This window comes from Acomys russatus, chromosome 18 (genome assembly GCF_903995435.1).
Source record: "Acomys russatus chromosome 18, mAcoRus1.1, whole genome shotgun sequence".
Lineage (NCBI taxonomy): Eukaryota > Metazoa > Chordata > Mammalia > Rodentia > Muridae > Acomys > Acomys russatus.
In genome coordinates, this window is record NC_067154.1 from 18,200,321 (window position 1) to 18,220,770 (window position 20,450).

A 20,450-nucleotide genomic window follows, 5' to 3' on the forward strand; every position below is an offset into this window, starting at 1 on the left:
TTTTAGAAATAAAACTGCTTCATAGATTGTTTTTCAAAGGAAACAATAAAAAAGTCAAGTTGAAAAGGTATGGGAGAAAAAGTGCCCAACCCTCAGGGAAAACCTGCACCTTCTGCCTCAAGAAGCAAGGAGCCCCAGGGCCTAGACGGACAGCATTGTACCTGGTGGCTTGGAACCCCAGTCGGCGCTAATGAGGTTTTCACAGGCCATACCTGAAGGGGCTGGGCTCCCTTTCAGACACGTCTTTGTTTTGAAAAGTGTAAGAGGTTTTATCACAGTCTCAGAAGAAACAAAAGTAGGTGGACGGCATTGGGCGTCACGTACCTCTTATCAGAAAGAAGAGAGGCAGAGGCACGAACGCCATCACTTTGGGTTGGAGTGGAGTCAGGGTGGGGCAGATACCCAGAATGCACAACAGTTTGATCCCCAACATGACAAAAATGAAGAGGGAGGAAAATAAATCTTTTTTTTTTTCTTTTTCTTATTTCAAGGAACTTAACTAGGAAACCTCAGATAAAAGGTTTTGTTTTTGTTTTTAACAAGCTCACCTTGAGCTGAAGCAAAGGCTAGAACTCGGGAGGCCTCACCTCAAATCAGCAGCAACTAAAACACTCCACTGCAGTGTTCTTTCTTTAACAAAGGGCTTTGGTCAGTCACCATGGCCAGAGGAGCCCTCTGGTACCAAGCGTTTACTGACAGATGTAAACACACTCACCCTTTTTCACAGGGCGGCTCCTGCAGTTCTCCCTTCATGTGACACCTACTTCCCTAAACATCATTATCCCATTCGATCGATATGGAAATAATAAACTTTGCTTTGAAAAAAATATTAAAAAAGAAAATCATAGGGCAAATAGCAAACGCTACCTCACAAAGGTCGAGCCTTCAAAGGCCTAACTTCACTTACTGTAAGTGAGAGACTGCCCAAACAGGAACTACGCAGCAGTGCAACATTCTAAAGACCTACGTCCTGCACTGCCCTGGTCTAGGGTTCTAAAGTTCAAATGTAACATCTCTTTAGCTGAGAGGACACTAAAGCTCTCAAAGGTTGAGGAATAATACAACCCACAGGAGTGGGGTGGGAGCCTTCCATCACTCCAGGAGCTTTCTCAGAGCAGCTGATGTTCACAGCGGGAAGCCCAGAGGCAGCAAGGCTGCTCTCCAGGAAGGAAACGGCACACGGTTCTGATCCTTACAAGTTTTCTACAGCAAGAAAGGTGTATTATGTACATTATCTTGGATGTCAAAGGGCACTTCGATGCTAACGGCCAGTGAGCAGGTGTTGTGCTCTGGGCTCTGAACACAGATGAAAAGCCACCCAGCGCCAATGCATGGCAACCTGAAGAGCCCGGTCTTCGCCCGTCTCTCCCATCCCAGAGGCTGTGATGAGCTGTGCAGTGAGAAGTAGCCAGAAGCACAGGAGGTTCTACCATCATGAAAGCTGGGTTTTTCAGAAGAACGTCGTGTGTAGCATGGCCTAATCACAGGTCCAGTTTCCTCAGCTGCTCATATGTCAAAAAGAACTGCGGTTATGGGTTAAGGCTGCCAGGAAAATGGCGCGCTACCGACCCTGGCACACAGAGCAGACAAGACAACGTAGCTTCTCTAACTAGGAAAGACCTGCAGGCAGCCCGCTGAGGACATGATTGTACTTGAGTTCCACGCTGAGAGTCACAGGCTGTCTCCTCAGATGTTGCCCAAGGTCGGCTCAAAACGGAGAGATCAGAGCTGAGACCCACAAGCCCTTGGTCTTGGGGTCTTCAGGAGTGACATCCATTGTCATTAGAAAAGACCTCACTGGGCACATCCAACAGAGCCCCAGGGAGCGATCCTCCAGCATTTCCCCTGCTTGAGTTCCTGTCCTCACTTCCTCCAACAATGGACTATGATCTGGAGATGTAAGCCAAATAAACCCTTTCCTCCCAAGAAAAGGGACGCCAAACCCAGTGCCCCACCTCTACCCCCACTGTCTTTCCTTGCCTGCTGACCTGCCCCTCTTTACCTGGATGCTGATCAAATACTTCAAGAGGTAAAGCCTGCCCGTGATCAGTAAGCAACCTACAGTAAGCAAGCTTACACAGCGATGGCAGCTCATCCTTCCCTAGGACACCAGGAGATAACGTCAACCGCATCACTCAGGAGTCCTGATACCCAAAACTGTGAGAGCAGATGCCAGTGAAAGTCAGCACCTTTCGACAGCATCACCACTGAATGAATGGAGACCTCACGTCTCCTAAAGCACAGATGGAGTGGCTATTATCTTTGAACCAGAAGAACTCAAAAGGACAAGAACTTACTTTTACAGTATAACTTATAAATAAAAATAAACGACATTCTTTAATTACAGCCGTTTTTAGATTGACCACAACAGAAAAGGATACGATGATATTCCAAGGACCAAGGCGTAACCAATTTGGCCAAAAACCTTTATATAGAGCAAAAAACCCTTCGTTCTTCCATGTCTATTAAAAAGAAGAGAGAGAGAGAGAAAAGGCATTAATTCCATTACTGGCTGGTTTTATGTGTCAACTTGACCTAAGCTAGAGACATCCGAGAGGAGACTCAGTTGAGGAAATGCCTCCATGAGATCCAGCCATAAGGCATTTTCTCAATTAGTGATCAGTGGACAAGGACCCAGCCCATGGTGGTAGAGCCATCCCTGGATCCCTGGGCTGCTGGTCCTGGGTTCTATAGGAAAGCAGGCTGAGCCGGGAGTAATGGTGCCTTTAATCCCAGCACTAAGGGAGGCAGAGGCAGGAGGATCACTGAGTTAGAGTCCTAGACAGCCAAGGCTACACAGAGGAACCCTGTCTTGGAAGAGAAAGAAAGGAGGAGGGGAGGCAGAGGGGGGGGGGGGGAGGGCGGGAAGGGGAGGGAGGGAAAGCAAGCACGCTGCACAAGCCACGAGGAACAGCAGCAAGCAGCATCCCTCCATGGCCTCTGCATCAGCTCCTGCCTCCAGGTTCCAGGCCTGCTAAAGTTCCTGTCCTGACTTCCTCCAACAACGGACTATGATCTGGAAATGTAAGCCGAATAAACCCTTTCCTCCCCAACTTGCTTTATGGTCATGCTTTTTTTTTTTTTTCTTTCACAGCAATAGAAATCCTAACTAAAACAACTTCCCATTTTCCAATTTTGTCAAATGCATTAATAATGCGTCAAATTGATATACTTTTTTAAAAATCAAAATGAAATCTCAAAGTTGAGGCTGCTCCCCCTAAGACCTAGATGGTAGAACCTAAAACTGAATCCCACAGGTCGACTCTGACTGAGCCTGGAGAAACCTGAGATTGCCAAGGTGGCCTTTCCAACTGTCCTCAGCTGTGACGAAGAGTGTCCCCACCCTGCTGCTCAGGCCAGCATCCCACCTGCCCATCACAGCCCACTGTTGTGTTGAAGGTTTGTAATGCCGATGAACGTACAACCAGCTCACATGTGGTGCCAGTCAAGGAAGCGTGTCACACATGGGGACTGCAGTTCCTACTGGCTGCTGGAGGCAGAGGATTCAGAAGATAGGACAGTGCAGCCATTGGCCTGTGAGAGTTCCAATCTGGACACAGAGGACGTAGAGAAACCACGTGCTGGAGTGGACCTGATGTCCTCTGGATGATGCCATTACAGACCACAATATCCTTCCAACGAAACCATCAGGGGCTCGCAGAAGGCTGAGCTCTTCTTGGCCGTTAATTCTACTCAAACCCTTAATAGTACAGAGAACTGCTGAATATTTTCAGCTTTAATCAGAGAATGCGGGGGGAGGGGGAGAAGAACTATATTTTATGTTTACTCAAAAAATAAATTAAACAAACAAACAAACAAACAAAGCCGGGCGGTGGTGGCACATGCCTTTAATCCCAGGACTCGGGAGGCAGAGGCAGGTGGATCATTGTGAGTTTGAGGACAGCCTGGTCTACAAAGCGAGTTCAGGACAGCCAGGGCTACACAGAGAGACCCTGTCTTGGAAAAGAAAAAAACAAACAAACAAAACATAAGCCTGGACTGATTAGGGAACTTTCTTGTCTTTGTTCCTTAAAGACTTCTGCGTGCCAAACCAATGCCCACAGAAAGGATGAACCCCACACAGAGCAGGCAAGCAGGAACTCTATGAGTAAGAAATTAGACTGAGGTGTTACTCAATTCCAAGTCAGGGCCACTAGCTTCCATGCCATCTGGGCTCCTAAGCAAGCCAGGAATAAATAAGAAACTTTGGTAAAGACACCACTCAAAGCACTTCCCTTCCCCAGTGTCCTACCTATGCTTCATTAAAGTAATACCAGAGGAGTTAGGGTGGAGGTCAAGTGGTGCAGTCCTTACCCAGCAAGGACAGAGCTGGTTCAGTCCCCAGCACCACATAATGCCCAGTGTAGTGGCACAGGCCTATACTCAGCGCTTGGGAGGCCGGAGGATCAGAAGCTCATGTGACACTCAGCTACCTACCAAGTCTGGGGCCAGTTAAGGCTATGGAGGATCCTGCCTCAGAGAAGAAGAAAACGCTGGTGGGATGGCTCAGCGGGAAAAGCCACCTGCTGGGACACATGCCAATCTGGGTCTGGTTATCAGGTCTGGTCATCAGAATCCATGTGATGGAAGGGACACTGGCTCCTCCCAGTTGTCCTCTGACGTCTACACTCACGCCACGATACTGTGTGTACGCATAACCACCCCCGTCACCACCCCACCCCCAGCCCTGCCAAACATGAAATACACAAATGTAATTCTAAAAAGGTAAAGGAGCCCTTGAACACCAAGAAGCATTTGGCGTCATGCTGAGACCTAGGTTGGCCGCTGGCAACCTAGTGGGGGAAGCTGAACACTTCCCACTCCAGCCAATTCTCTAAGCTGGGAACTGTGGTCGGACTGATGTGCTCCTGTGAGACATCTGGACGGGCGTACTTCTTCCAGCTGGACTCAAGAGGGAAAAGGTCCACTTTGGAAAGGGTCAGTTTCATGACCACAGAAAATAGTACTAGGTTAGCATTCTTTCCCAGCAGGGGAGACATGTGCAGGAAATGAACTTTAATTTAGAAAATTTCAGCTAGATCTTGGACTTTCAACCCCCGTGTGCCAAAAATGGTATGCCGTGCCGGATGTGGTGGCAAATGCCTTTAATCTCAGGAAAGGCAGGTGGATCTCTATGTGTCTGAGGTCAGCCTGGTCTACACAGAGAATTTCATGACGGCCAGGGCTGCATAAATGAGACCCTGTCTTAAACATTAATAAATAAATAAATAAATAAAAAGCTAATTAATTATATGGCATATTTGTCCCCACTGTTCTACAGCCTCACTCACCTTAGCTTTAACACCTGTCATAGCGTAGTCACGTCAATGTGTGTGTGTGTATGCATGTGTGCGTGTGTGTAGTTCACAATGCTGCACAGACACGTATTCTCACCTGCAACAGGCAATCCCAGGTACCCTTGTAGCCAGAGCACCTGCCATCTCGAAGGTCTCTCTGATTCATCATGCGGGTTCTCACAACATCAACTGGGTTGGAGGCCAAGGCCCCCACCAGACCACAGGTAAAGCTTGAGCTACGGAGAAATCGGTATTGGAAGAGACGAGACATTAACTATTACTTGGCTACAGCTACACAGGAGGGAGACATGACGGCTTCCTCCCCAAAATCACTTTAAAGTAAATATGGAGCTACAGGAACTACACCAAGAACGAGTTCCATGGGGCTGGAGCTGGCTCCGCAGTTAAAAGCATTTGCTCTTACAGAGGACCCCGGTTCGGATCCCAGCACCCACACGGCGGCCCACCGCCCTCTGTAACTCCAATTCCAGGAGATCTGATGCCCCGACCTCTGCAGGCACCAGACATGCACACAGTGAACATATAAACACACACACACACACACACACACACACACACACACACACACACGTAAATAATCATACATGTAGAAACTAGGTCTAAGAATAGATAAAGCACAAAACAGCCTCACTGTGTGTCCACCCAGGGTCTGACACAGAACCACCACAGGTTCTAGAGGAGTGGTTGTCACCCCTCCTAATATTGTGACCCTTTAATACAGTTCCTCAAGTTGTGGTGACCCCCAACCATAAATTTATTCTCATCGCTACTTCATAACTGTGACTTTGCTACTGTTAGGAATCCTAATGTAAGTGTCTCTCTTTTCCCATGGCCTCAGGTGACCCCTGGGAAAGGATCGCTCAACTCCCAAAGGGGCCATGACCCACCGGTTGAGAACCACTGCGCTAGATAGACTTCAGCGTCCCGAGACTACCATAGGCCAAACCTCGGGCCACTGTTAAGCTGAGTTATATTTAGCCTAAAGCTGCCTGCAAACCTCGGTAACTGCAACCTAGTTTCATAACGTGCTGAGTTATATAAAGCATGAAATGGGGTGGTTACGCTCTCACTCTCCTGCAAAGCCGAAAAGCCCTCCGCTGAATTCAAGGAGACCATGTGTAGGCCATTTCCCTTTGTCTGGCCGTAAATTCCGCAGCACGCACTGTGAACGCAGCATATCTGAGCCGCTTCTCGTCAGGGGCGCTACCCAGCTCCTGAACCTTTCCTTCTGCTCAAAGTGAACGCCACTAAACCTAACATAGCTGCAACTTTTACTTTACCGGCATTAATCAGTTTCTCCACCTCGGCATCCCTCATATGGGAAATCATCACTCTTTGCTGTGGGGGTTGGTTTTTTTGTTCACACCAAGGTCCATTTGGATTTGCGGCATACAAGCTCAGCCCAGGAATTGTAAATGGTGCTCCCCCTAGTGGTGAGAATCAGCACCCTCGCCACACTTGGCTAAAGTGTCCAGACCAAGTCACTCAGCCCACCAGTTCATACAAATGTGATAACCTATAGTTACTAAAAAACAAAGGATCGGCCGGAGAGATGGCTCAGCAGTTAAGACACTGTATTGTTCTCATAGAACCGGAGTTAGATTCTCAGCACCCAGATGCTCAGATGCTCACAACAGCCTGTAACTCCAGTTTTGGTGGGGGGGGGAGGTCTGACACCCCTCTGACGGCTGCAGGCATATACACAAAGAGTAATCAAAAATAGCTAAGCTGTTAGAGCCGATGTGGAAATACATTTGGGATATGCTGTCACTTTTAAAAAGTAATATAATAAAAATATTACCTTATTTGTTTATAAATACATGTGATGCTTGTTTGTAAACACACTGTTTACATATATACATACACAGAGCTACTTACGTAAAGGCATAAAGACTTTCACTTTGTCCTGTGTGACTTCTGTATTATAATTTGTCTTTTCTTTTCTTTTGTTTGTCTTTCAAGACAGGGTTTCTCTGTGTAGCCTTGGCTGTCGTGGACTAACTTTGTGGACCAGGCTGGCCTCGAACTCAGCAATTCGCCTGCCTCTGCCTCCCAAGTGCTGGGATTAAAGGCTTATAATTTTTCAAATAAGAAAATATAATGCTATTACAATACTTTTTCTAAAACTTCCACAAATATAGACAAAATTTTCACCCTAAGCTCATGCATACCTAAAATATTAATTTTTTAAAATCCATAAACATACAGAAAATGCGTAGAGACAGTGTCTCCCATCAGGCCTGAGAGTATCAGGTGCTTCTTGGTGATGTCATAGACTGGCAGCTCCACGCCGACAACAATGGCCGCCCTCTGAGCTGTGAGGGACACGCCCTGGGTAAAAACATAAATAAGAGAATGACTTCCGCATCCCTCCAGAGAATGCCAAGGGACGGAGGCCCTATCCCACCCATTCCTAGCTCTGCCATTAGGTGGAAGTGTGGAGTGACAAGAGAAAAGACCCACCACGCAACAACTCAGAAGCTCTGACGTCATTCTGAGCCTGGTCAGCCGGTGGCTAGGATAAACCTAACCCGTCACACTGAGGGATCATAGCAGGTGAGACTTAGGGTCTACTCTGTGAAGCAGTGAGTCAGAAGTCTGGGGCCTTTAGGAACCAGGCCTGTTCACTGGCACTTGCCTAAGCGGACTTCACTGAAGCCATGAAACTGTATAGGTCATCACGCAGAGGGACAGGGACCCAGGGACATTCTGAGAAGCGAACCGACAAAGAGCAAATATCAAATAAAAAGTGCTCAGCTCTCACTTTTTGTGCATTACCCAAAAGACACTTGAAAACCACGACATATTCCCCGTGTTCTCATTTTATAGAAGAGAAATTAAGAAAGAAAGTGTCCTCAAAGGTAGAAAATGGCACTCTGGTTCTTACACTTAAATTAAAATAGAGTGAGAAGGAGAGGCGGGGAGGAGCCTGCGGTCAGCTCTGCTCGGCACTCACCTTCCACAGTCCTCTCGTCCCTTCCTGCTGGTAAATGTTAATGAAGTTGCCTAGCATTCCTCCTTGAACTGCGCTGTTCTGTGCTTGCATTCGGATCTGCAGATCATGGTAAAGAGCAATGTGAGGAGGAGACTGGCCCATTCTCCACCCCACCAAAGACGAGAAAATCACCCATCAAGTACTTAATGTCTTGGAGCCAGTCAGTGATAGCACACACTTTTAACCTCAGAACTCAGGAGACGTGGCAGATCTCTGAGTTTGAGGCCAGCCTGGTCTACAGATCAAGGTCCAGGACAGCCAAGGCTACACTGAGAAATCCTGTCTTGAAAACAAAACAAAGGGACTGGAGCGATGCCTCCGTGGATAAGAGCACTATCTGCTCTTCCAGAGGTCCTGAATTCCCAGCAACCCATGGTAGTTCACAACCATCTATACTGGAATCTGATGCCCTCTTTTGGCAGGCAGGTACCTATGCAGATTAAACACTGGTACATAAAATAAATTTTTAAAAATTTTTTTTATTTATTAAGTATATATTTTTTAAGTGTTTTGCCTGCATGTACATGTGCATGCCAGAAAAGGACACCAGATCTCATTATAGATGGTTGTGAGTCACCATGTGGTTTCTGGGAATTGAACTCAGGACCTTTGAAAGAGCAGCCAGTGAGTGCACTTAACCTATGAACCATCTCTCTAGGCCATAAATAAAATATTAAAAAAAAAATAATAATAAAAAAATAAACAAACAAAAACAAAAAACCAAACCTCTCTTTTTCCTACTTAGTAACTCATAGAAAAATAGGCTAAGTTGGTCCTGGAATGGGTGGACAAAAGGCATGGGCCACATGCCCAGCTAAAGAAAGTGATGTGAATATTTAAGGCACTGTAATCAGTAAGAGCTACCCACTACACTCAGATGTAATACATATTGGCAAGCATGGTTCTTAAAGTGCTCCAAGCCACAATTATTTCCAACTTGTCCCAGGTATGCAAATAAGCTCGGCACAGGATGCTGCTACTACCCTCTTATACTTGAACTTCTGCAGTTCTCAAAGCCTAGGAGAGCTGCATGACTGAGCCTCCACAGTCCAAGTGGGAGGTAGCTCTTTGTCTTAAGAATGAAGAGACGGGCTGGGGAGGTGACTCGGTGGCTAAGAGCACTGACTGACTTTCCAGAGTACTGAGGTTCAATTCCCAGCACCCATACGGTAGCCCAACTGTCTGTAACTCTAGTACCAGGGATGAGCACCAGGCATGCCACTGGTGTTCAGACACACGAGCAAGCAAAACATCCATACACATTAAATAAGGCAGAGGGTAAAACAGAGTGAAGGACTGCTCATTAAAAATTGTAAAAAAAAAAATAAGATAAAATAAAAAAAAATCAGTGTCTTACATTTATTGAAGGAACAAATATATTACCACTAACTGCAAAGGAACTGTTGTTGTTAATGGCATGCTCACTTGGGTAACTTAGGGAAATTTACCAAAATATAGAAATCACCTTCCCTACTTAAGAAACTCATAGGAGTGTGGGTACGTGGGCTACACCTTGCCTTCAGAGCACATATTAACTATTGTGCACCCAACATGCTCTACACTTTTGTTTTCACTGTTGTTGATGTTTGGTTTTTTGAGACAGGGTTTCTACGTGTAGCCTTGGCTGTCCTGGACTCCCTTTGTAGACCAGGCTGGCCTCGAACTCACCTCAATCCGCCTGCCTCTGCCTCCTGAGTGCAGAGATTAAAGGCATGCGCCACCACGCCCAGCTGGGATTTTTTTTTTAACTACTCATTCCTTTGCCTTGATACAAAATGGATTAGTGTCTACCCATTGTGTCTTCATCAGTTCATCAGTGTGTTGCTGCTAGTTGGTTATATATAAGTAACATTTTCTCTTATATTTCCTGATATAAAGGCAGTAGGAAAGAAAACATGTTCAGAGATATTAATGAGAGGACTGGAGAGATGGCTCAATAGTTAAGGGCACTTGTTTTTGCAGAGGACCTGGCTTCAGTTCCCAACCCTCACATGATGACTAACAAGTATCTGTAATTCCAGTTCCAGGGGATATGATGCCCTCTTCTGGCCACTGCAGGCACTGCACACACATGGTGCAGATATGTATGCAGGCAAAACACCCATGCACACTAAAATAATTAATAAATCTCAAATATATATAAAAAAAACCAAGAAGCCTAGATTTGTGTAGTTTTGTGTAGCCTCTGTATTTTTTTAATGAACCAACAAAATAAAGGAGATTTTTCTGAGAAACAAAATTAAACATATATAAGCAAAAGGTGTTTTTCCTCCTTAATCACGAAATCTTTATCTCCACAATGAACTCTACATGATACTAAGCTCATCTGTATCAGTGGGAAATCCACTTAGTGGCTATTTAAAAGTTAAAGGTTCAAGATGTGGAATCTCATTATCTTAATGTTGACCCTAATTTATTTAAAAAAAAAAAAAAAAAAAAAAAAAGCAGGGCAAGGTGGGTCACGCCTTTAATCCCAGCACTCAGGAGGAAAAGGCAGGTGAATCACTGTGAGTTCAAAGCCAGCCTGGTCTATAAAAAAAAACTTCCATGACAGCCAGACTGTTACACAGGAAAAACCCTGTCTTGAAAAACAAAAACAAAACAAACCTAACTGTGGAATGTGCCTCTATGAAACAGGCAGCACTTACTTTCAAAACATCAGTTGGATTAGCAATAGCCGAGGATATGACTCCAGAGAGGATTCCACACACAACATTGATCAGCAGGGTTTCATCTATAAACAAAGACATAGTGACTGGCTTTTTTGTACATAAGAGTTTTTCCTGTAAATGACTCCAATGTAAATGATATAACACTGGGGCTCTGCTGGAGAGGCCGAAGTCTGGTACTTCTGGATAGCTTCTGAACTTGGCATACAACACTCCTTTTCTCAGCGGGGTCCCCTCTCTGAACCGTAGAAACTCTAAGGAGCATCACATAGCCAGCAGGAAAGATAATAGGCCAGACCCTTTCCTGATAGGACATGATCAGCAAGCACCTGGGGATTCCTGGAAATACCCCACCATAAGCTAAGGAGATCCTAACCTTCAGCAAATGACCTTTAATCGTACCTGGAAATTCTTCCCCCACCCACAGGCTAATTAAGTACAGTTTTCTCCTTCTTGTGATACAGCTCTGTGTTACGGACTATAAATGAGGCATTGTACCACGGCATGTAGATTAAGTATCCTGGCACCACTAGCCGGAGTGAATCCGACACATTCACCCCCGAGCCCCTCCCTACGGCCCAAGGTTTGTAAATCCCTCATTCACAAAACTAAAGGCTGGCTTGCTCTCTCTCTCATGCTCAAGCCATTCCTCCACCCTAACTGTCTAAGACTCCATTTATTCTGGGGAAGAATCACTGCTGGACGCCCAGGGCTTGACCTTTGGTCAAGACAGTCAAGGCAGCAATGGCAGAGCTACAATGGCAGCCGCTGAAGCCTGTTCCACCACTGCCAGATTGGTGCCGACAGGTGGTGAACCATCTGCTAGGCCTGTGTCTTGTCGGACCTGCCTTCCATCTTCTGCCGTGCTTAGCCCAGCAGCTTAAACCAAAGAGCTATAACACTGTGGTATCATCACAGGCCTTTGGAATGTCCAGGTTTCCACTGCCATCTGATACCAACAATCTCATTCCAAAAGAGGTAAACTGTAACACCCAGCTGAAAACTCATTTCCACCAACTCCATGAGACTGGGAACCTCACCTAGAGCTCTAAACCACCCCTGATTGAGGAACGAGGCCTTTGACCTTGGGGTCCATCTGTTCTTGTCTGGAAGCAAGCAGTGCCTGGACCATCACCACCCACCAATCACTGAAAGGCATAACCCATTACACTCTAAAGAGAATTGTATACTCTGTGAATGAAGCAATTAGTTTTAAAATTATTATCTACTGCTCATCTTCGTTTTTCTAAGTGAACCTATAGTCCAGCTGCCCACAGACTCATGCTGCTATCTGAGCTCTGAATCATAAGACACGTCTTCAATCAGCACCTTCCTGAAAATGAGTGATAATCCAATTCCAGAAAATTCAGTTGACAAGCAGTACAGGATGTAGCTGAGCATTTTGAAAATAATGACAAATGATTGCTCCCACCTCCAGCTGTGGAGTGACTGACAACTCATGGCTTCGGAGGTAATGAGAGCAGTTTTCCTTTAGGAGTACAGGCCCTGGTTGGGGATTTAGCTCAGTGGTAGAGCGCTTGCCTAGCAAGCTCAAGGCCCTGGGTTCGGTCCTCTGCTCAGGGGGAAAAAAAAAAAAGTTTGCCAGGCATGGTGGCGCACGCCTTTAATCCCAGCATTTGGGAGGCAGAGGCAGGCGGATAGCTGTGAGTTCCAGGCCACCAGTCTGGTCTACAAAAAAAAAAAAAAAAAAAAAAAAGTGGTAGGTGAACCACCCTCCAGGGGAGGGCCTCACACCCACGAGCCTGTGGCAGCACAAAGTAGAGTCTGAGTTATAAAGGAACAAGAGCGACATTGGGAGAGGATGAGGAGGTGGAGAGAGTCCAGGGGAGCATATTTAAAACCACAAGTGATTAAAACATTTGTACAAACAGCCCCTCGTACGTGTTCTTCTCAGCTCAGTATGAGCACAGCCTGTTTACTCTGTTCCCGGTCTTTTCCTTAGTAGTAGAAAATTAACCAAATAATGAAAACCCATTCCAAGATGTCTGGACTGAAGCACCTGACAAACCCACGGACTGTCCCCGGGGAAACATGCTGCCGCAACTCACCTTCTGGCCGCTCCACAGCTAATCGCTTCAAGCTCTGGTAAGTGCCAATCTTGATGGTTCCGTAGGAAGCCTGGCGCAGCATTGCGGGGGCAATCCTGCAAGGTTGGCATGCAGACAGATTAAAAAACAACGGACACTCAGAGGGACCCATGTGCTACATAAGCTACAGCTAAAATACATTTGGGGCAGGGGGAGATTGCTTTTTTGAGATAAGAAGTCTCTATGTAATCCTGCTGTTCTGGAGCTTGTTATGTAGACCAGGCTGTCCGGTTGACTAGCCTAGCCTCAAATGCACCTGCCTCTGCCTCCCTAGGGTTGGGATGAAAGTTATGCACCATGATACCCAGCTTAAAATGGGTATCTTAACCTTAAAAACTGTAACTAAAGGGCCGGGCGTGGTGGTGCACGCCTTTAATCCCAGCACATGGGAGGCAGAGGTAGGTGGATCACTGTGAGTTCGAGGCCAGCCTGGTCTACAAAGTGAGTCCAGGATAGCTAAGGCTACACAGAGAAACCCTGTCTCAAAAAGAAAAAACAAAAACAACAACAAAAAAACTGTAACAAAGTCCCAAGTGGGTCTTGAAATCAGAGGTAATTATTAAGCCTCTTAAGTGGAAGCTTGAGGCCCCATACTTAACCTTGAAGAAAATGCAAATGTGCAGTTAACTTGCCCATTCACATCAAAATGCATGAGCATCCCTTTCAAAATGCAAGAGCCCAGGAAGGCAGGTCCCTCCTGAAGAACAGTCAGTTGTTTCCTCCCTCTCTACATTCAAGCCAGAATCAGCACACACCAAGCCAAATTTCTCCATCCTAGATACCACCCCTCCCAACCTCTGGGCACCCCCCCCCCTCAGTACACTTATACCTCTGATAAGTTTCAAACCCAGGACAGGCACTGGGGTGCCTATTTAACATATCAAAGTAGACCAAGCCTCCAGGTTCTCCCAGGATCCCTCAGTCTCTACCTGTTACAGGGTAAGGCTGGCTGGCATACCTCGCCTTCTACTCTGAACTTTCCAGCCGATGGGCTGGGCTGACTTTCCCCCAGAGACTCTTCCCCATATAATCCAGACATTTTGGCTACCTGGCCCTTTTTGTACCTTTGGCCTCTTGGCTGCTACATCTGGCTGTTCCCCTCTGCCCACATCGCCCAGCTGAGTCTGGTCAAGTCTACTCTGGACTCTCCCGGAAGTCTCTGCCTCTGTCTATGCTCTCTTTTATCTGCAATAAACTCTCCTCCACCGTACCTAGGAGCAATCGTGTCTTTTCCTTTCCTTTTGATTGCTTTTGTTCATTCAACCCCCAGCCCCTTGTCCCAGCCCCTTAAGCATTCCCTACATCCTCCAATAATGAGAGCCTGAGATCCCCCTCACTAAGGTGACCAGCCAGATGAGATTACAAGGTGCTTTGCACCCAACACCTCATGCAACCTTTGCAGCATTTGCTCCTCGTCATCCTTCTCCTCCTTGACTGACTTTGACCTCCTCCCTACTGTTCTCCCCACCACAGCATCCCACGTACACGCTCTGGGAGGCCCTCAGGATCCTGCCTGCTCCCCTTCTTTTACGTGCTCCCCAGCTCACCCACTCCCACGGCTTCATGCTCATCCTAACAGATGACCCCTAAACAGATACTCCCACAGTCCTGAGGAGCTTTAGTTTAGACATTCCACACATGCCCCTATCATGTGCCCCGCATTGAACTCGGTCCCCTCCTTCTCTAAGCACTAGCCCCCCCCCTTCTGTTTCCTATGGAGGTAGGGGGTGCTAGCAATACACGGTCAAAGCCGCAAGCCCAGCCCTTAGCGTTTGTTTCCTCCTCCTTCATTACCCCTCTTCCACGGATACTCAGAGTGAAGTCACGCAAGGCTGCTGGTCCCTCAGCCCAGTTTTTGGCCTGCCTCTTCCTCCATCCTCAACACCAAAACCTCAAGTCCTCATTGTCTCTCATCTTTTAACTCTTCCTTCCCTGGCAGCCAACTAACTTCCATAACGGAAACCTGCTTGTGTCAGGCTCTCTAAGAAGAACCCTTCAACGGCTCTCATGTGCCACAGGCACAGCAAACACAAGTGTGGACAGACACCAGGCAGATGCCAGGGACAGGTCCAGCTGCGCACACACAAAGAACATCAACGGCAGCTATTACTGCTGTGGTGAGTGAATCCAGACCTGGTGTGGCTCTTTTCCTTTCTCTTATTTTTACACCCACAGTTTCACCTTTTTAAAATACTGACTTGGCTGAGCACGGCGACGCATGCCTATAATCAGGAGGCTGAGGCAGGAGAATCCTTGGAGCCAGGAGTTCAAGGCAGCCAAGGCAACAAAGCAAGGCCTCGCTCTGAATGAATGAGTGAGTGAAACGAATGAACCAGTGAACGAATAAATGTAAATAAAATGCTGTGGCTGGATTAAAGCCCTCTGGGGACTGGCGAGCCCTCGAAGGGGCTGAGGGCCACCAGTGTGGCACAGGCGCTTGACATGGCACCAGCTGTCCACACCCTGATGCTCTAATAACAGTCTAGCGGCACCTCTTGCCACTCACCAGCTCCCAAGCATCTTCACGCTGAGACACTGGCTGTTGTGGGACTACAGCACTGCCTAGGTCCACATGAGCACACCTCCCCTCTCACTTTGCCTGCCTAATAATTCTTCTTAGACCCTACAAGGTCTGATTCCATGCCTCCTAAATGGAGTGGCTTTCCTAAAACACCCCACCTCCTGGCCCTCAACAGTGTGGGATGGACACCAGGTACGACTGTAATCTCATTCCCACATGTGCAGCCCCCACCAGTGACAATTCACTGGGGACTGTGTGATGTTCTGATCCTCAGCTGTCCTGCATATCCTCGTTCACCCTGCTCTGTGCCCTGAGAGATTGACTCTTTTGTTTTGTTTTGTTTTTGTTTTTCGAGACAGGGTCTCTCTGTGTAGCCCTGGCTGTTCTGGACTCACTTTGTAGACCAGGCTGGCCTCTAACTCACAGAGATCCACCTGCCTCTGCCTCCCAAGTGCCAGGATTAAGGGCGTGCATCACCACACCCGGCTGAGAGGTTGATTCTAACAGACTGCATCTCACAGGTACCCTTCCTGTCCAGCTAGTGGGGGAGGGAAGGAGAAAGCAGAGAGCAGCTGAGCATTGCCCACTCCCCAGCCACCACTGCCAATGACCCCTGGAAGGGGCAGAGCCTAAGCACCTGTTGATAGTACTGTCCACAAGCCCTCACCCTCCTGCACTCTGGTACCACGATTCCTGCTTGGCCCTTTAGCCTACAGTCGCTTTGCCAGTTTCTAGGTACTTCAATACCTACCCTTCGTTTGTTCACTTAAGCCTTCAACAGTCCCTTAAGACCCACCATTTAAACCATCAAAGGGTGTTGTGTTCCCTGCACAGGACTCACTGATAACAGGCCAGGCCTTGTCTTGTCCACTTTCCTAGCAATCGCTAAGTGAATTTAAAAGTGCTTCCAAGCCTTAACAAGGTAATATATTTATTTATTTATTTATTCATTATGTATACAATGCTTTGCCTGCAGGTACACCTGTAAGCCAGAAAAGGGCATCAGATCACATCATAGATGGCTGTGAGCCACTATGTGGTTCGTGGGAATAGAACTCACGAACCTCTGGAAGAGCAGTCAGTGCTCTTAACTGCTGAGCCATCTCTCCAACTCCTAACAAGGTAATATTTTTATCATAGCAAAAACCTTAATACTTCAGAATAACTAAGGGGCTATTCTTCAAAGTGTGAAAACTGTATAATGAAATATTTTAAACATATGTACTTTATATTGTCTATTTTTTAATAAAAAAATAGTTTCACCAAAACTTTTGCTATATATGTACTTAGATCTTAGATAACAGAGTTGAAATTAAGAGAGACAAATTTGCCACATTAATTTCTGCTGTCAAATACACGCCAATGTTCACGTTCTCCCTCTATGAAGGTAGTGTTTTTTTTTTAAGATTCATTTATTTAAAAAAAAAAAAGATTTATTTATTTTATGTGTATGAGTAGGCTGTCTTCACACACACCAGAAGGCATCTGATCCTACTACAGATGGTTGTGAGCCACCATGTGGGTGCTGGGAATCGAACTCAGGACCTCTGGAAGAGCAGCCAGTGCTCTTAACCACTGAGCCATCTCTCTAGCCCCAAAGGTGCTGTTTTAAGCATCCTCTTGGAAGGGCCCACAGTTGCACACAAACACACAAAAGTCCACTCACCCTGAATAGAGTGCCCTCAGCCCTTCTTCTCGGCATATCCTCATCAGCGCGTGCAACATTCCTCGATACCGGATTTCTCGAAAGTTGGCGTCATTTGTTTGGCCTTGAATCTGGAGCCGTGTCTTAGTTAAATCAATTGGAAATGTGCCTTAAAATGTTAAAGAAAAAAGAAAAGGTATCTCTCTGAAAAAAGAAACATTAAGGTATAGTGGGGCTGGGCAAACAGCTCACTTGGTAAAGCGTTTGCCTTATAAGCACAAAGACCTGAATTTGATTCCCAGACTCCATATAAAGTGTTGAGCATGGCGGAACACTCTGGGGAGGTGGAAACAGGGGCTTGCTGGCCGGCTGGGCAGCCCAGCATACTTAGCAAGTTCCAGGGTAGTGAGGGACTTGCCTCAAAAGAAAAAGAAAAGAAAAAAGTGGACTCAAGAAATGACTCCTGAGTTCGAGGCCAGCCTGGTCTACAAAGTGAATCCAGGACAGACAAGGCTACACAGAGAGAGCCTGTCTTGAAAAACCAAAACCAAAAAAAGAAATGACTCCTCCAAAGGTTGTCTGCTGGTAGGCATATACACTATACATACACATACACATACACACACACACACACACACACACACACACACACACACACACACACTATTGCCAGCCAGGCACAGTGGCATATATACCTATAATTCTAGAACTCAGGAAGGAGAAGGAAGATTACTAGTTTGAGGCCAGCATGGGCTACACAGCAAAATCTTGTCTCAAACAAAACAAAAAAAGACACACTACATAGTCATACATACATATATATGTATACCAAAATATTAACAAGCCCAAAACATGAATAAACGTTGTTGTTGGTTTTTGTTTTTCTCCGTGACACGGGATCTCATGTTGCCCATCCTGGCTTCCAATTTGTTATGTGGCTGAAGCTGACCTTGAACTCTTCCTGCTCTGCTTGCCCTCACCTCCGAAAATACTGGGGTTTCAGGCATGTGCCACCATGCTGGGGTTACAGTTAAGCATTTTTGCTGTTTTTGTTTTTTGTTTTGGGAGACAGGGTTTCTCTGTGTAGCCCTGGCTGTCCTAGAACTCACTTTGTAGACCAGGCTGGCCTTGAACTCCTCGCAAAGATCTGCCTGCCTTTACCTCCTCAGTCCTGGGAGTACAGGAGTGTGCCAACGTGCTGAGGAGGCTGCACGGCTACAGACTGTATGCATTTACACAAAGAAGAAATCCATTTAAGCCCCCAAATAACTATATTTGTTATGTAAGACAAGGCTAAGATTGGGTTCAGTGACTGAACAGAGGTTTTTAAACGTTTAGGGAATTTTCTTTGCTAAGTGAACTCTGATGAGGCAGGTAGGAAGGCTTCGTATCAGACCCATTTACCCAAATATATAGGATCCAACCTCAAACAGTAACATTGGCTCAGCAGGTCCAGGTTAATTCATTCAGGGAGAGGACTCAAGTCTTTCAAAGTCCACAGTCCACTCACGGAAAGCCAGCCAGCACAAGCAAGTGGGTGACTCGTGTGCCTTGCAAGTCAACTGAGCAGAGGGAGCATCCGAACCAGCACAGAACACTCAGAAACCAAGCAGTCAACAAGCGCCTGATAGACACAACAAACACAGGAGCGATGCAATTGGATGCAGAACCCAACCGAGGGCATCAGAAAGGAATGTGGATAATGCACAAAGTCAGGAAGTGACGGAAAGTCAGTCAGTCTGCTTTAGTTCCCAGAAAGCCCTGGAGCTTGCCAAACTTCTTTGCAGCCAAATGAGTTAATAGTGACAAAGTGGGGGAAAGAGCAAGGAAAACAGGGTCAGATCAACCCAAAAGAGCGTCCGGCCAACTTTCTCCCTGCTGCACTTTCACCCAAAGTTGCTAATAAGTAGCCAAAATGACTAGCCTGTCTGAAAACATACCCACAGAAGGCATGTCTGAATGCTGAGGCTTTTATTCCACAGTCTTGCACTTTACACTTGAACACCGCGCATCCCAAACACAGCACCCGACAGCCATCTCAGACACCGGGCCAGGGTTCAGTGTCCAGAACTCCTTACCGCATTCCGCTGTGATGGAGGCCAGCCCTCCATACACAAAGGGCTTCCAGTTGAGGGCTGACATTTTCACTGTCTGGTCTCCTTGGAGTTATGCAAACATTTCCTCCCACGGGTTTGCCTCCGGCTTTGTCCTGGATACAAAAAGGGGAAAAGACTTAAAACCATAACATCTTAAGTCACTATACTATGGCTGTGAAGAGACACCATGACCACACCAAGTCTCATCTTGCTTAGTTTCAGAGGTCTAGTTCACTGTCATCATAGCAGGGAGCACGGTGACATGCACGGAGCCGGAGCAGCAGCTGAGAGCCATATCCTGATCTGGACGCCAAGGCAGAGACTGGGCCTCGCATGGGCTTTTGAAACTTCAAGCCCCCCACCCCCACCCCCACCCCCAGTGACACACTTCCTCTAATAGGGTAGAACCCTTATTTATCATCCACAGAGGTAACTGATCAATTCTGTACTCCTCTTCTTTATTTTCCTTCCTTTTATCCTTTTCCCTCGTTTTACCAGCTTTTTTTTGGGGGTGGGGGGTGGAGGTGGGATGGACTCTTTGTATTGTTTTGTTTTTACTGTTTGTTTCAAGACAGCCTTGGCTGTCCTGGACTCACTTTGTAGATCAGGCTGGCCTTGAACTCACATCCATCCCCCCGCCTCTGGCTCCTGAGTGCTGGTTGGTGGTGTTACTCAGAACACCACACTGTGGAGCTGCATGACCGTGCCTCCAGGGGAATTGGCATAGACCATGGCGTAGCATGTCCAAAGCCCGGAAATCTCAAACTTGAGGTTAACAGTCTCATCCTGAGAACAGAAGGTGTGGGACAAAGCTCTCTCCTTGTTTTCTGTGCCTGCCTCAGGAGCTTGTGACACAATCCCAAGGTGGCTAAAGGGAGCGGTTACGTGTCAGTAGCATGAGCTTGTCACCCGTTCTCTTTCCCCGTGTAAACAGAGTATTGCCAGCATCCTAAGTCCCAGCCAAAGACACACATTCATCCTCAAACCCCCCCGCTGCCCAAGGTTTGTAAGTCCCCGTTTCACAGGAAATAAGGCAGCGAGCACCATCTATCTACTCCATGGAAGGACATCTGAGACTGGCTGTTTATTCTGAGCTGA

At 46.8% G+C, this 20,450-nt stretch overlaps 1 protein-coding gene across 1 annotated transcript; it reads right to left on the reverse strand.

Annotated features, from left to right (window-relative positions):
• Positions 1-1,144: 1,144 nt before the first annotated feature.
• On the reverse strand, positions 1,145-19,502 carry Slc25a30 (solute carrier family 25 member 30). The gene is made up of 9 exons (XM_051160843.1): positions 19,335-19,502; positions 17,278-17,425; positions 13,052-13,146; positions 10,962-11,047; positions 8,275-8,370; positions 7,525-7,649; positions 5,395-5,533; positions 2,382-2,462; positions 1,145-1,523 (listed from the first exon to the last, which is right to left on the reverse strand). The coding sequence occupies exons 1-9, from the start codon at positions 19,396-19,398 to the stop codon at positions 1,482-1,484; spliced, it is 876 nt and encodes a 291-aa protein (XP_051016800.1). The 5' UTR covers positions 19,399-19,502; the 3' UTR covers positions 1,145-1,481.
• Between the last annotated feature and the right edge of the window lie 948 nt (positions 19,503-20,450).